The following is a 12,332-nucleotide window of genomic DNA, read 5'->3' as shown; positions in this document are numbered from 1 at the left end:
TCTAACACTACCATCCAAACACCTCTTTGGTTAGAGTTAGAATCTAACTCTGACCTCTAACTCGGTTAGAGTATCCAAACAGAGCCTTTGATTGTCTAAGAGCAAGTACAATAAGGTGACATAAGCAGGCTATAAGGATTAAAATATTATATTCTTGCTTAGTTGGAGGAGAGAGATCAGGAGGAGAGAGAAGAGAAACAGGCTCTTGGTGAGTAGCCAACTGCAACACGAAACCCAAGACACTTTGTGAGATTGTAAGGTGTGCCAATTACTACTAAAATAGTACACATCTAAAACTTACTATTGTATATGCCGGTTATTAGGTTGGCTATATATGACATAACAACTCCTTAGGCTGGTCATAGTGGGAAGTACTCCCTCCGTTCCTAAATAGAAGTCTTTCTAAGAGTTTCACTAATAGACTACATACAGATGTATATAGACATATTTTAGGATATAGATTCACTCATTTTGCTTCGTATGTAGACACCTAGTGAAATATCTTAAAAGACTTATAATTAGGTACGGAGGGAGTATCAAATAGTAGTATCATGCATATGATAATATTTTATGATACTATCTTCATAGTGCATAGTATCATAAACCAGTATCATAGATGCCTTCATTTATTGACATGCATGACACATAGTAGCATATCATTTAACATGTTACGACATCTACCTATGCTACTATAATCCTCTCACTCTTCTTTAATTATCTGCCACATCATCATGTTTGCTAGTCCCAAGTACATGATAGTATATAAATTACTCCCACTATGACTAACCTTATAGCCGGTTGTTGACTGTATTATTAACCATGCTCTAAGGACATCTCCAATGATTGTAAGATAGTTGCTGGTAAATTTTGACACATAGGATTTTTGATGATGTGTCATGCAATAAATGAGGAAAACGAGTAAGGTTGTATGTAAATTAACCAACACACTTACACAAGTTCCAATGTGGAATGAGAGAACACCTTATTTATTACCTCACATCTTATTGGACAAACTAGATACAAACCATTGGAGTAGTTGTATGTTAAGGTGTTGACTGATGACATGACATATTTTACCAACAAGCTAACCAACAAACTGTTGAAGATGCCGTAAGTGGGATGAGCTGGGGCCACCATTGCTCATGCCCTCGTAGGCTTGCTCTGTCTCGCCTGCTGGCGTAGCCCAACTTTACAAGCAACACGCCCGCGCACCTAAGAGCAAGTACAATAAGGTACAGTCAGCAGGCTATAAGGATTAAAATATTATATTTTTGCTGAGTTGGATGAGAGAGAAGAGGAGAAAGAAGGGAAGCGGGCTCTTCATGAAGAGCCAGCTCTAGCACGTGCTCCTAGGTGCTTTGTGAGAATGAAAGATGGGCCATATATGATAAAAATAGTACTCTTTTACAACTAACTATTGTACTCCCTCCGTTCCTAAATATAAGACCTTTTAGAGATTGTACTATAAACCACATACGGATGTATATAGACATATTTTAGAATATAAATTCAGTCTTCTAATGAAATACTAAAAGGTCTTATATTTTGGAACGGAGGGAGTACAATCTAGCTATAAGATGAGCTATAAAACTGCTTACAGCCTGGCTATATAACCATGCTCTAAAGAGTGTGTGGCAGAGGTTGTGAACCTGCACACCACCTGGTATACAGAGCCAGGCACCACCTTTTTTTCCCCGAAATTTTCCTTTCACCACCCCCATCCGACGGAATCATCACGCACGGCATACCTCGAGCGTCTCAATGCCGTGCTCGACGCCCGCACCAACGCCGTCGAGTCCCTCAACGCGAAGCCGGATGCTCTGGTCACCGCCTGGCGGCCAGGCCTGGAGAAGAGGTCCTCCCCCACACCGCCGTCGTCCACGACCCACCACCGCCGACCCCTGCGCTCGAGACCACTACCGGGGCACTGGCGCCCGTCCCTGACGTCTGCCGGTCCACCACCAAGGCCCGGGAGGGTCTCGGGGCCATCCACGACGCGCCCACCGTCTGCAGCGCGGTGGCGCGGGTCACCCGTTCGACGGATTGCCTGAACCAAGTCGTCCCCACCGCCGTCGTCAACGAGGGCCGTGAGTGAACGCCGCCGCCGCCGCCGCCACCGTCTGTTCCGAGCCAGCGGTCGGCCTCGACAACAGGGAGGTCGAGCATCTCACACCCGCGCCGGCAACGTCCTCCATCGGCAACGACACACACTCCATCACCAAGGAGGTCGGTCCTCCCATGGAGATCACCACCCACACCGACCCCGAGGTCGACGTGCAGGGGTTCGATGCTCTCTCCGTCAATACTACCCCAGCGACGGGTGTGGTGGACCACAGCGTGAGCTTCCTCGTCCCCGGCGACCCTGCTGCACTGACGCTGACCAGGTGTTCGACGAAATACTCCTGTCGCGACACCAACAGACTGAGGTATGCGCTCCACCCGGCTACCACACCCTCGTGCCTGGTGCTACAACCAAAGCCATGGCCGTCGTTTTGGAGGGATCATGCAGAGGAAACCAATTTACGGCCGCTTCCTTGGCCGTCGTTTTCAGTGGGGAGGTTCCTGGAGCATCCATATTTGATTGTCCAGTTGCATGGCATTGGGTTAAATACTAGTTCCATTCCTAAGAAACACTTTCATGTTGGAGATACATGTGAGTGGCGGTATATCCTCATTGGACACTACATAAGGATATTCTCTGGTCTGTTCTTGTGCTTGTGGTCCTTGAAACAGGACAATGTGGACTCAGAATTCAGTAAGCATGTCAAACTCTTTCATGTCAGTCACTGGCTTGCGGGCTCATGTCCTGCATCAGTCTTGTCTTGCTACTCTGGTTACGCATCTGTTTCGGAATGTGTAGAAATTGGGTGTTCTGAACACAGAACTCTCCAACAGTATTGGTCTTCAGCTAAGGCGGTTTGAGTTGTTGTCATCTTCTATGCAGTCCTCACATGAATTTCATGCTCAAGCTCAACAAGCTTCTTGTGCATGTATGTTCTTTCTTTCAACTGAGCTGCAGGGCTATGATGGAACCAAAGCTCCGACCGACACCATGGCCACTGTTCAAGTTCAATCAGGAGACCATCCAGCTGGAACTACAGTGGGCATCATTTTCAGGTAATTGTCAAGCAATACATGTGGGGTTCGAGCAACACTTGTGTGGTCAGGTTTATATAAAGGTAGTGAGCATGTCAATGTTTGAGAATTTTTTGAATCACGAGGAAATTCGAGGGAGTGGCCATTTTGCATAGGGTCCTGGGTGAATATGACGTGTCTTGTGTGTATGACTGAAATTGGAACTAGTGAGGTTGCGCTTTTGGTGCTCGATGTTATGTCGAGGAGCAAGGAAGACAGTAAGATGTGACCCGAGTAGGATGACATTTGTTGTTCTCTAGTAGGATCGTTTTATGTTAGAACCTAATTTATACATGCACCTGCCTTGTTGTTTCAGAGACTTGAGTTCTTGAGACAGCTGCTTGAAATGAATGCAAGGGTAAGGATGAGCTTATGCAATCAGCTGTGGTGGGCTACTGGGCTGCATCTCTTGTTTGCTTTATGCTAGTAGTTTAAATATCATTTCAAAGCTTCAAATCTCATGTGGGATACTGTCTAACACCCCTTGATGTTTCAGTGTCAGGCGTTGTGACCCTTGAGACTGGACCTGATGTCACCGAAGATAGCTATGAGCAGACCTTTTATAACACCCCCTGCTGTGGTAGGTAAGCGGAGCACTCTGACTTGGCCTAATACCACCTTTTCCCTAAAAAAGTGTATATCTATCTCAAATATGCTTAGTTTTCCTATGTTGTACAGGATTTGATGACAAATACCCAGCTGATATGTCATTACGGAATCCAATGGCAACCTGCTGAATTGATTGTTGTAGCTCGTAAAGGAGTTGTCACAGCTACAGCATGAGACACTGAGTGATACTCAGCCTCGGCCGATGAACGAGAAACAGTAAGCTATTGCTTGGATGATCAGGAAACTTCACGAGGAACACACTGTAGCCAGATGTGGGAAGAGGCGAAATGGAAGTGGCATGAAGATCAAAGACAGGTTTAGGAATACCAAGACCAGCCTTGGCACAAGTGCACATGTGATGCTCATTTTGAGGAATAGGAACTGGGAGAGCAGTGGATGGTGAAGGTGATGGTTCAGAAGAATCAGGGGAAGAAGGAGCATTGGGCATAACAGGGGAAGCAGCAGCAGAATTTGTATGATGATCTGACGAGAGGCGAAGTGATGTGACTGCTGATCCAATGCATCAGCAGAGGTAGCTGGCTGGTGGTTGATAGTGGGCCCAATGTCTTCTGCAGAAGTAGACATAACCGGCTGTAGTGCTGGTGATAATGTTGGTTCAGCACCACTTGTATAGGCACAAAGACAGGCAAAGCACCTGAGTTGAAGATCAGCCAGCTCTATTGCCCTGTCCGGTGTAGTTCATGGCAGCAAGAAAAGCTGCCTGGTCCCAGCTTGGTGCAGTCGTACCTGTCGGAGCAGACGGTGGAGTTGGTGTAGCTGGTGGCGGTGCAGGTCGTAGAACATCGCAAAGTCAGTAGGTGGAAGGATGGTGCCAGGGCATGGGTGGTGCAGGTTGGTGCAAGGGCGCAGACGTAGTGTTGTGCCTGTGGCGGCGGCTGTTGACCCAGAAGACCAGATGCTCCAGTAGGAGGTCCTGGACAGTGTGCCATGCCAAGCAGACAGAGCATCTTCCACACCGGACCACGGATCAGCTGATGGTGGTCGCCACGACAGAGTGGCTGGAGGTGCTGAACTGCTGATGGTGTGCCGGAGGAGGGAGCCGAGGAAACAGTTATGTCTAATTTCTCGAAATAGTCTAAGATAAACACTTTTCTAGCTGTTATGTTTTTGCCCATTTGGTATATTTTCTTTGGAGCCGAGGAAAGGTGATAAGAAATGCCCTTTCTGTGGACGGGATGAAACTATTAACCACCTTTTGTTCACCTGCTCGGTTGCCAGGTTGCTTTGGAATGTTATGAAATGTGCCTTTAATCTGTTTGGTATACCTGATAACATAAATTCTTTGTTTGGCACTTGGGTGAAAAAATTGAACAAAAATGAGAGAGGCCTGGTAGTGGTGGGTATTTCTGCCATTTTCTAGACCCTGTGGAAACTGCTTAATAGTGTGGTTTTTGATAATAACAAGGTTGATGATCCTTGTACCCCTGTTAACTTGATTCTAAAATGGCTTCATGATTGGAACATTTTACAGACAGCCCCCGAAAGAAGTAGAATGATGGCGGCGGGCGTGAGACAAGTAGGGAAGGTTGCTGTGGAGGTCTTCATGGCGGCTCATGGATGGCGTCTGAATGGGAGAAGAATTATAGCAGGGTGATGGCTGCGGTCGTTCAGTTTCCAGGACTACAACCAGAGAGCTCGCTGCATGGACGCTCCTCCTCTGAATGTTCGTTTGGTCATTTTCACTGTTCGTTTGGTCATTTCCACTGCTCATTTGGTCATTTCCACTATTCATTATGCTAAAGTTTACTCACATTTAGGGGTACACAGCAAGTTCAGTTTCAGTTTAGTTCCAAAGCATGATCATGACTAAACTGAATTTAGTTTGAAAACTGAATTTTATACAGTTTCAGTTTGTTCAGGATTTTGTAGAACATTTTTACAGAATTTTGTTCAGCATTACTCCTTCCAGTTTCTACTCCTTGACATTCTGAACAGCATTTGGTCATTACAGCATGTTCAGAATTTATACTCCTATGTCAATTCAGTTCAGTTTCAGTTTGTACTCCACTGTTTATACTCCAGTTTGTACTCCACTTCTTAAATCATGATCAGAATGCCCAGTTTCAGTTTCAATTTCAGTATATTTAGAGTAAACTCCTGTTTGTACTCCACTGTTGAAATTCCACTGTTCAGTTTTAACACAAATTTCAGTGCAGTTTGTACTCCGGTGTCAATTTAGTGTCAAGTGTGCAAATTCAGTGCCAAGTGTCAGTGATACAAAATTCAGTTGAGTTTCAAAATTTAGGAGTAAACCTGCCGCGTTATTTTCATCTTGATGACCATCTATGTGATCTTCTTCTTGATGATCTTCAGATCTTCCATCGTCCTCCTCTTGTGGAGGACTGAAACTGAGGTCGGGCATCACCACCGCGAGGGCCCAGAGCAGAAGGAGGTGCTGGAGCTCTGAGCGCAGGCTCAGGCGCTAGAGCGCGGCCTGAGAGCTGGAGGCGGAGGCGCTGGCCCACTTGCTTTTTTCAAGTATTCAGTTTGCTGCTTTTGCATGAATGTGCATTATTTGATGATTTATATGGACATGAAGTCTAATAGCTCTTTCAAAAAATTTGTTGCCTTGTTTTACAGCTGATGTCGGGGCAAAGAGAGTTTTTATGGAGGATCTGATGGCAGAGACAAAGCAGTTGCTAGAGCTTGGAGGATATCCTTTTTACTAGTCTAAGAAATCACTGCATTCGTGCATATATATGTGTTCCTTCTGCTTCTTCCACTGCGTGTGCTCGTTAGAGCTTTTCTTGACTCGACACAAGCAGGTGGCCAAACTGGAGATTTTTTTTAGAGCAGTGGGGGAATTTTGCTACCACTCCTTGGTATCCAGTTGTCCTGCCACACCTTCACATTCTACCATGCTCTCTTTATATATAAAAAAAGGAATTTAGGAGTACAAGTTCATTTGGTCATTTCCACTCTTCATTATGCTCAAGTTTACTCCTGTTTCTGGAGTCCATTTAGGGTTACACAGCAAGTTCAGTTTCAATTTAGTTCCAAAGCATGATCATGACTAAACTGAATTTAGTTTGAAAATTGAATCGTATACAGTTTCAGTTTGTTCAGGATTTGTACAACATTGTTACAGAATTTTATTCAGCATTACTCCTTCCAGTTTGTACTCCTTGACATTCTGAACAGCATTTGGTCATTACTGCATGGTCAGAATTTATTACTCATGTCAATTCAGTTCAGTTTCAGTTTGTACTCCCGTGTCAATTTAGTGTCAAGTCTGCAAATTCAGTGTCAAGCGTCAGTGATGCAAAATTCAGGAACACAAAATTTCAGTTCAGTTTCAAAATTTAGGAGCAAACCTGCCGCATTATTTTCATCTTGATGACCATCTGCGTGATCTTCTTCTTGATGATCTTCAGGTCTTCCATCTTCCTCCTCTTGTGGAGGGCTGAAACTGAGGTCGGGCATCACCACCGCGAGGGCCCAGAGCAGAAGCAGGCGCTGGAGCTCTGAGCGCGGGCTCATGCGCTGGAGCACGGCCTGAGGAGGCTTGAGGGCGCCTGACGGCCTGAGCACGGCCTGAGAGCTGGAGGCGGAGGCGGAGGCGCTGGCCCACTTGCTTTTTCCAAGTATTCAGTTCGCTGCTTTTGCATTAATGTGCGTTATTTGATGATTAAAATTGTTGCCTTGTTTTACAGCTCTGTGAGGAACTGGCTGATGTCGGGGCAAAGAGAGTTCTTATGAAGGATCTGATGGAAGAGACGAAGCAGTTGCTAGAGCTTGGAGGATATATCCTTTTTACTAGTCTAAGAAATCACAGCATTTGTGCATATATATATAAATATGTTCCTGCTGCTTCTTCCACCATGTGTGTTCGTTAGAGCTTTCCTTGACTCGACGGCAGCAGGTGGCCGAACTGGAGTTTTTTTTTGAGACCCTAATGTGGTCGGACCCTTCCACGGACCCTGCACAAGCGGGAGCTACATGCACCGGGCTGCCCTTTAACAATTGGGGGACTTTTGCTACCACTCCTTGGTATCCACTTGTCCTGCCACACCTTCACATTCTCCTCATTTACTATGATCCAGAGTAACTCTTTTGCAGCAGACAACGCCCATGCAAAATCCTCTTCCATGTCAAGGAGGCATTTCTTGGGTTCATTCCTGCTTCGAGGAAACTCGTATGCTTGAAGTATCTAGCTTTTAGGACTCTAGCACATAGAGTATCTGGGTAGGTTAGAATTCTCCAGCCCTGTCTCGCTAGAAGAGCATGATCGAAGGCTTTCATGTCTCTAAATGCAGCACCGCCCAAGCTCCCTGGCCTTGTCATCTTCTCCCAGCTGATCCAGTGTACCTTCTGTTGCGCCTTGCTTGAGCCCCACCAAAATCTTGACATGACAGAAGAGAGTTGTTTACTTTGAGATTTCATAAAGGCAAAACAGCTCTTACAATACCGACTTCACAAAAATCTCTCTGCTTTTGAGAGTCCATGGCCCTTACAACCCAGTACCTTGCCCCAAGCTCTTTCTAGGATCTGTTAGAATGCGTCATTTTTGGATCTTCCCACCATTATTGGCAAGCCCAAATACCTTCCATTGAGCGCCTCATTTCCAACACCAATAATATCCTTCAGGCCGGCTTTTGGTTCCTGTTGAACTCCTGGGCCAAAGAAAATGGAGGATTTCTGAAGGATCACCCTTTGACCAGAGCTCGTTTCGTATTTCTGCAAAACCGATCGAAGGGTCAGCATGCTTTCTTCTGTTGCTTCCAGGAATACTAGACTCTCACCAGCAAAGATAAGGTGAGTGATGTGAGGGCCTTCTGCTCCAAATTTGATGCCCTTGATTTCCCCTTCTTCCTGCTTTTTCCGAATGAGCCCAGAAAAACCTTGAGCCCACAGAATGAAGAGGTAGGGGAAGATGGGATCCTGTTGTCTCAAACCTATAGACGGCACGAAAAGCTTCAAAGAACCTCCATTCAATTTGACCTCGTACCTTAATGAAGTGACACATCTCATAGCCATATCGATGAAAATCCTCTTGCTTCATTCACCAGAGATGTAACACTTCTGCTTCAGTACACCCCCCCTAAACACAAGAACAGTCCAGATTAATCGATACCTCTTCATAATAAAGGGCAAGATGGTCATATTTTTTTTTTCATAAGCACACACCCTGAGCACTGTTCATGTTTTCTTTATTTTTTAAACCACCAAAAATATTATGTGAGAAGCAAGATTCGAACCATGCACATTTAGGTATTACCAAAGCTGCATTAACCAACTGGTCAACATGACCTTACGTGCTACAACTATTTTTTACTCTAATAAACAACACTGGAAATGCAGTATTCTTTGTATTGTTTCCTTTTTATATTTATTTTTTTCCTTTTCATTTTTTTGATTTCCTTTTCCTTTCTAAATGTGTTAGCTTTTTAAACCTCGCACCATTTGTTTTTTAAAATGATCATTTTTTCAAGTTCGTCATTTTTTCTTAAAAATAGGTGATTTTTCACAGATTGCTGAAGTATTTTTTTCTTTTCTAAATTCGTGAACTATTCCTGAAATACGCGAACTTTTATTGAAAGTTAACGAAGCTTTTATAAAGTTGATGATCTGTTATTTTAAAAATTGATGAACTATTACTTAAACCGTAATTTTGGTATTCAAAACCCTAAACCCTAAATTGTTGGGAAGTCGTTAACAACTTTGGAAAATGTATTGAAGTTTTTAAAATTTTCATACATAGTTTGAAATTCCAAAATTGTGCACAAATTAAAATTAGTTCTGTTTCATGAGTCGGAGTAACATCATCGCATTATAACACTTCTTTCGCCCTTACCGACACCCATGCGTTTCAAATGATGTATATGCATATGTTTATCGCATTATAACATCATCACATTATTTTAAAAATTGACGACCTATTACTTAAACCGTAATTTTGGTATTCTAAACCCTAAATTGTTGAGAAGTTGTTAACAAATTTGGAAAATGTGCAGAACTTTTTAAAAATTTCATACGTAATTTGAAATTTCAAAATTATGCACAAACTAAATTTGGGTCCGTTTTCATGACTCGGAGTAACATCATCGCATTATAACACACGATGTACGTACATACGTTTATCTAAACTATTTTTTATGACCCGTGCGTTCCACATGATGTACATAGATACGTTTATCTAAACTATTTTTCAATTTATTGAATAAGTTTCAAAAGAATAATAAAGATTTAAAAATGATAAAATGAATTTAAGAAAAGTTTAAGATATTTAAAAATCACGAATTAAAAAAATGAAAATAGGGTAAAAAAGAAATACAAAAGAAAAAGGAGCTGATAAGCAAAATTTAAACCGAAATAGAGAAACCGCTGTGTTTTTTATATAAAAGAGATATCATACTTGAATTTATCACATTTAGTGGTGTGTTCTGTTGGTAGCTGCCCCTTTCATGTTGGCTGGAGGTTTGGAGTTTGAACCATGGTGCGAGCATAATTTTCTCCAACAATATTCATGCATTTTATTAAGCCTCTAAAGCTTTTATATGAGCTACATGCTTGACCGAAATCTCGCGGAAGCAGTCCAAGAGAGCAGCTTCCGTGCTTGATTCTTTATCATGTCCACTCGGTATATTATTTGCCTGCTAGCTGAAACTGGTGGCAGAAGTTTCTTGCTTGCTAATTATGCTGAGATGATCATGTTCATTCTCTGCAGGCGGTTTGAACAGAAGAGTTGCGTGGAGTTTGCAGAGAGTTGTTGCCGCTGACAAATATTTGCCCGGCCCAACGAGGCCATGGTTTGCTGTGGAGGTCAAGCTTCCTGTGGGAATGTCCAAGGCTTGCACATGCAACGACGCTCAGCATGTTTGTTTTTTGTTGGATAGCTTGGCAAACAACCTTAACCATTGTTCACCAAAGAAAGGACAGAGCCCCGTTTATATGATCATATCCAGCCAGTCAGCGTGATACGCGCTGTAGTGCGACTTGATAGGCACGCACTGCAGTGCACAGTGCAGTCTTTTGAATGACATATTTTTAACATTTTCCATTTGAAGAAAAATCTCGCCTAATTTTTTTAATATATATATATATATATATATATATATATATATATATATATATATATTTACTTTGAAAATATAAAAAACTTTTCTTTTGCTACATATAAGGAGTAATTACTGGCAGTTTTTGTGTGTGTGCCTATTTTGGTACCTATCATATAGGAGTACCTAAATATAAGGTGTATTAATTTTTAAAAAAGTCAAACATTGTCTATGTTTGACCAACATTATATCAAAATATATAAATAAATACAACACCAAATATATATAACATAAAAGTATATATTTTTTTTGAACCGACACCCATTTCCATTACATCGAAAGTTCCACAAAGTTACAAAAAAGGAAAAGAGCACTGGTACGACACATAGTTTGAGCTGACTGCCAGCTTTCACCTATGAAATAGACGTTTGCCATCAACACGACTGCCATAGCATAAAAACCAACAATCGCATAGACTCGAAACTACACAAAACATCACAGACTCGAACAGGCATAAGGACTAACACCCTACATGATATCTTCAACAGACAGCTCGAAGACCTTCATATCAGAGCGCGTTTACTCCCCTGTGATCCCCTGCCTAGCTGCCTTGCTAAACTTCATCAGCCGCATAGTATTCGCTCTAACCATCTCCGCGCCAGAACGAAGCTCTCCTGCATCATCCTTCTGCTGCAAGCCTGCCCAATATAGAAGGAACGGACACATTGAAAATACAATTTCAAAGGGAGTTTTGATCATTTTATTTTCGAAAGTTGCCCTGTTCCTAGCCAACCAAAAGCCCAGCATACAGCCGCAAGCCCCACCGTGTAATATTTCCCACCAACCGGCAAAGCATGTCATTTACCTCTTGAGCCAGAGCATAAGGCTTATTGGGCAATCAAAGAGCTCAACTTTGATTTCAAACTTGCTGGTGAGAAGAGGTTATTTGATATTAGCTCACCTGATGAATGGAGGGCTCAAGCATAAGAGAATGCCAAGTTGTTTAAAGAAAAGGTTAAGAGGTGGCATGATAAAAGGATACAAAAACGTGAGTTCAATGTAGGTGATTATGTCTTGCTATTTAGGATTTTTTGCAGGCAAGCTTATCTCTAAATGGGAAGGTCCTTACATTGTTGAGGAAGTATATCGTCCTGGTGCCATCAGGATCAACAACACGGAAGATAATTTTCCGAGAGTGGTAAATGGGCAAAGAATCAAGCATTATATCTCACGTACTCCCATAAATGTTGAAAGCAAAATTATCAATACCATAACTCCGGAGGAGTACATAAGGGATATTTATCAGCCTCTTTCAGACTCCAAAAACGAAGAGGTATGTGATTCGATAAGTAAACCGACTCCAAAACTTTTCCAGTAGGAAATTTTCTCCGTTTTGGAATTTTTAGAAAATAGAAAAATTTAAAGTAGTCCGGAAAGCGCACGAGGAGGCGACAAGCCTGCCAGGCGCGGGCCACCCCCCTGGCCGCGCCTGGGGGGCTTGTGACCACCTCGTGTGCCTTCTGGACTCCGTTTTCTTGCGGAGTACTCCTAGTCGGAAAAAAACCATTATAT

The 12,332-nt window shown here is 42.9% G+C and overlaps 1 protein-coding gene and 1 long non-coding RNA gene across 9 annotated transcripts; both read left to right on the top strand.

The window, feature by feature from the left end:
* The first annotated feature begins 1,654 nt into the window (after positions 1-1,654).
* Positions 1,655-6,422, top strand: LOC123447118. 8 transcript variants are annotated; one of them, XR_006631506.1, is made up of 7 exons: positions 1,662-3,117; positions 3,632-3,719; positions 3,814-4,815; positions 5,237-5,428; positions 5,922-5,991; positions 6,079-6,243; positions 6,346-6,422. XR_006631506.1 is itself a non-coding variant. In XM_045123797.1 (4 exons), exons 1-4 carry the CDS (start codon positions 2,239-2,241, stop codon positions 3,870-3,872), a joined length of 429 nt encoding a protein of 142 aa, XP_044979732.1. In that variant the 5' UTR covers positions 1,655-2,238; the 3' UTR covers positions 3,873-5,018. The 8 variants fall into 8 exon arrangements, 4 of the variants coding, with proteins under 4 accessions (XP_044979732.1, XP_044979662.1, XP_044979879.1 ...); XR_006631511.1 differs by lacking the exon at positions 5,922-5,991 and having other exon boundaries at positions 1,663-3,117; XM_045123797.1 differs by lacking the exons at positions 5,237-5,428; positions 5,922-5,991; positions 6,079-6,243; positions 6,346-6,422 and having other exon boundaries at positions 1,655-2,426; positions 3,020-3,117; positions 3,632-3,715; positions 3,814-5,018.
* Positions 6,423-6,521: 99 nt separating this feature from the next.
* LOC123447548 lies at positions 6,522-10,663 on the top strand. Its single transcript, XR_006631523.1, has 4 exons — positions 6,522-6,587; positions 7,140-7,349; positions 7,419-7,755; positions 10,433-10,663. It is a non-coding gene; the product is annotated as an uncharacterized LOC123447548 (long non-coding RNA).
* The last annotated feature ends 1,669 nt before the right edge of the window (positions 10,664-12,332 follow it).

The sequence above is a fragment of the Hordeum vulgare genome, chromosome 1H (assembly GCF_904849725.1).
Source record: "Hordeum vulgare subsp. vulgare chromosome 1H, MorexV3_pseudomolecules_assembly, whole genome shotgun sequence".
Classification (NCBI taxonomy): domain Eukaryota; kingdom Viridiplantae; phylum Streptophyta; class Magnoliopsida; order Poales; family Poaceae; genus Hordeum; species Hordeum vulgare.
This window is presented reverse-complemented; position numbering and strand designations above follow the sequence as displayed.

Bases quoted from the DNA above. Each gene is read 5' to 3' on its own strand.
- LOC123447118 (XM_045123727.1), top strand. From the start codon at position 2,239: ATGGAGATCACCACCCACACCGACCCCGAGGTCGACGTGCAGGGGTTC. The intron at 2,427-3,019 runs GTATGCGCTCCA...ACTGAGCTGCAG, and splicing joins CGCGACACCAACAGACTGAG to GGCTATGATGGAACCAAAGC. The intron at 3,118-3,631 runs GTAATTGTCAAG...TTGATGTTTCAG, and splicing joins ACAGTGGGCATCATTTTCAG to TGTCAGGCGTTGTGACCCTT.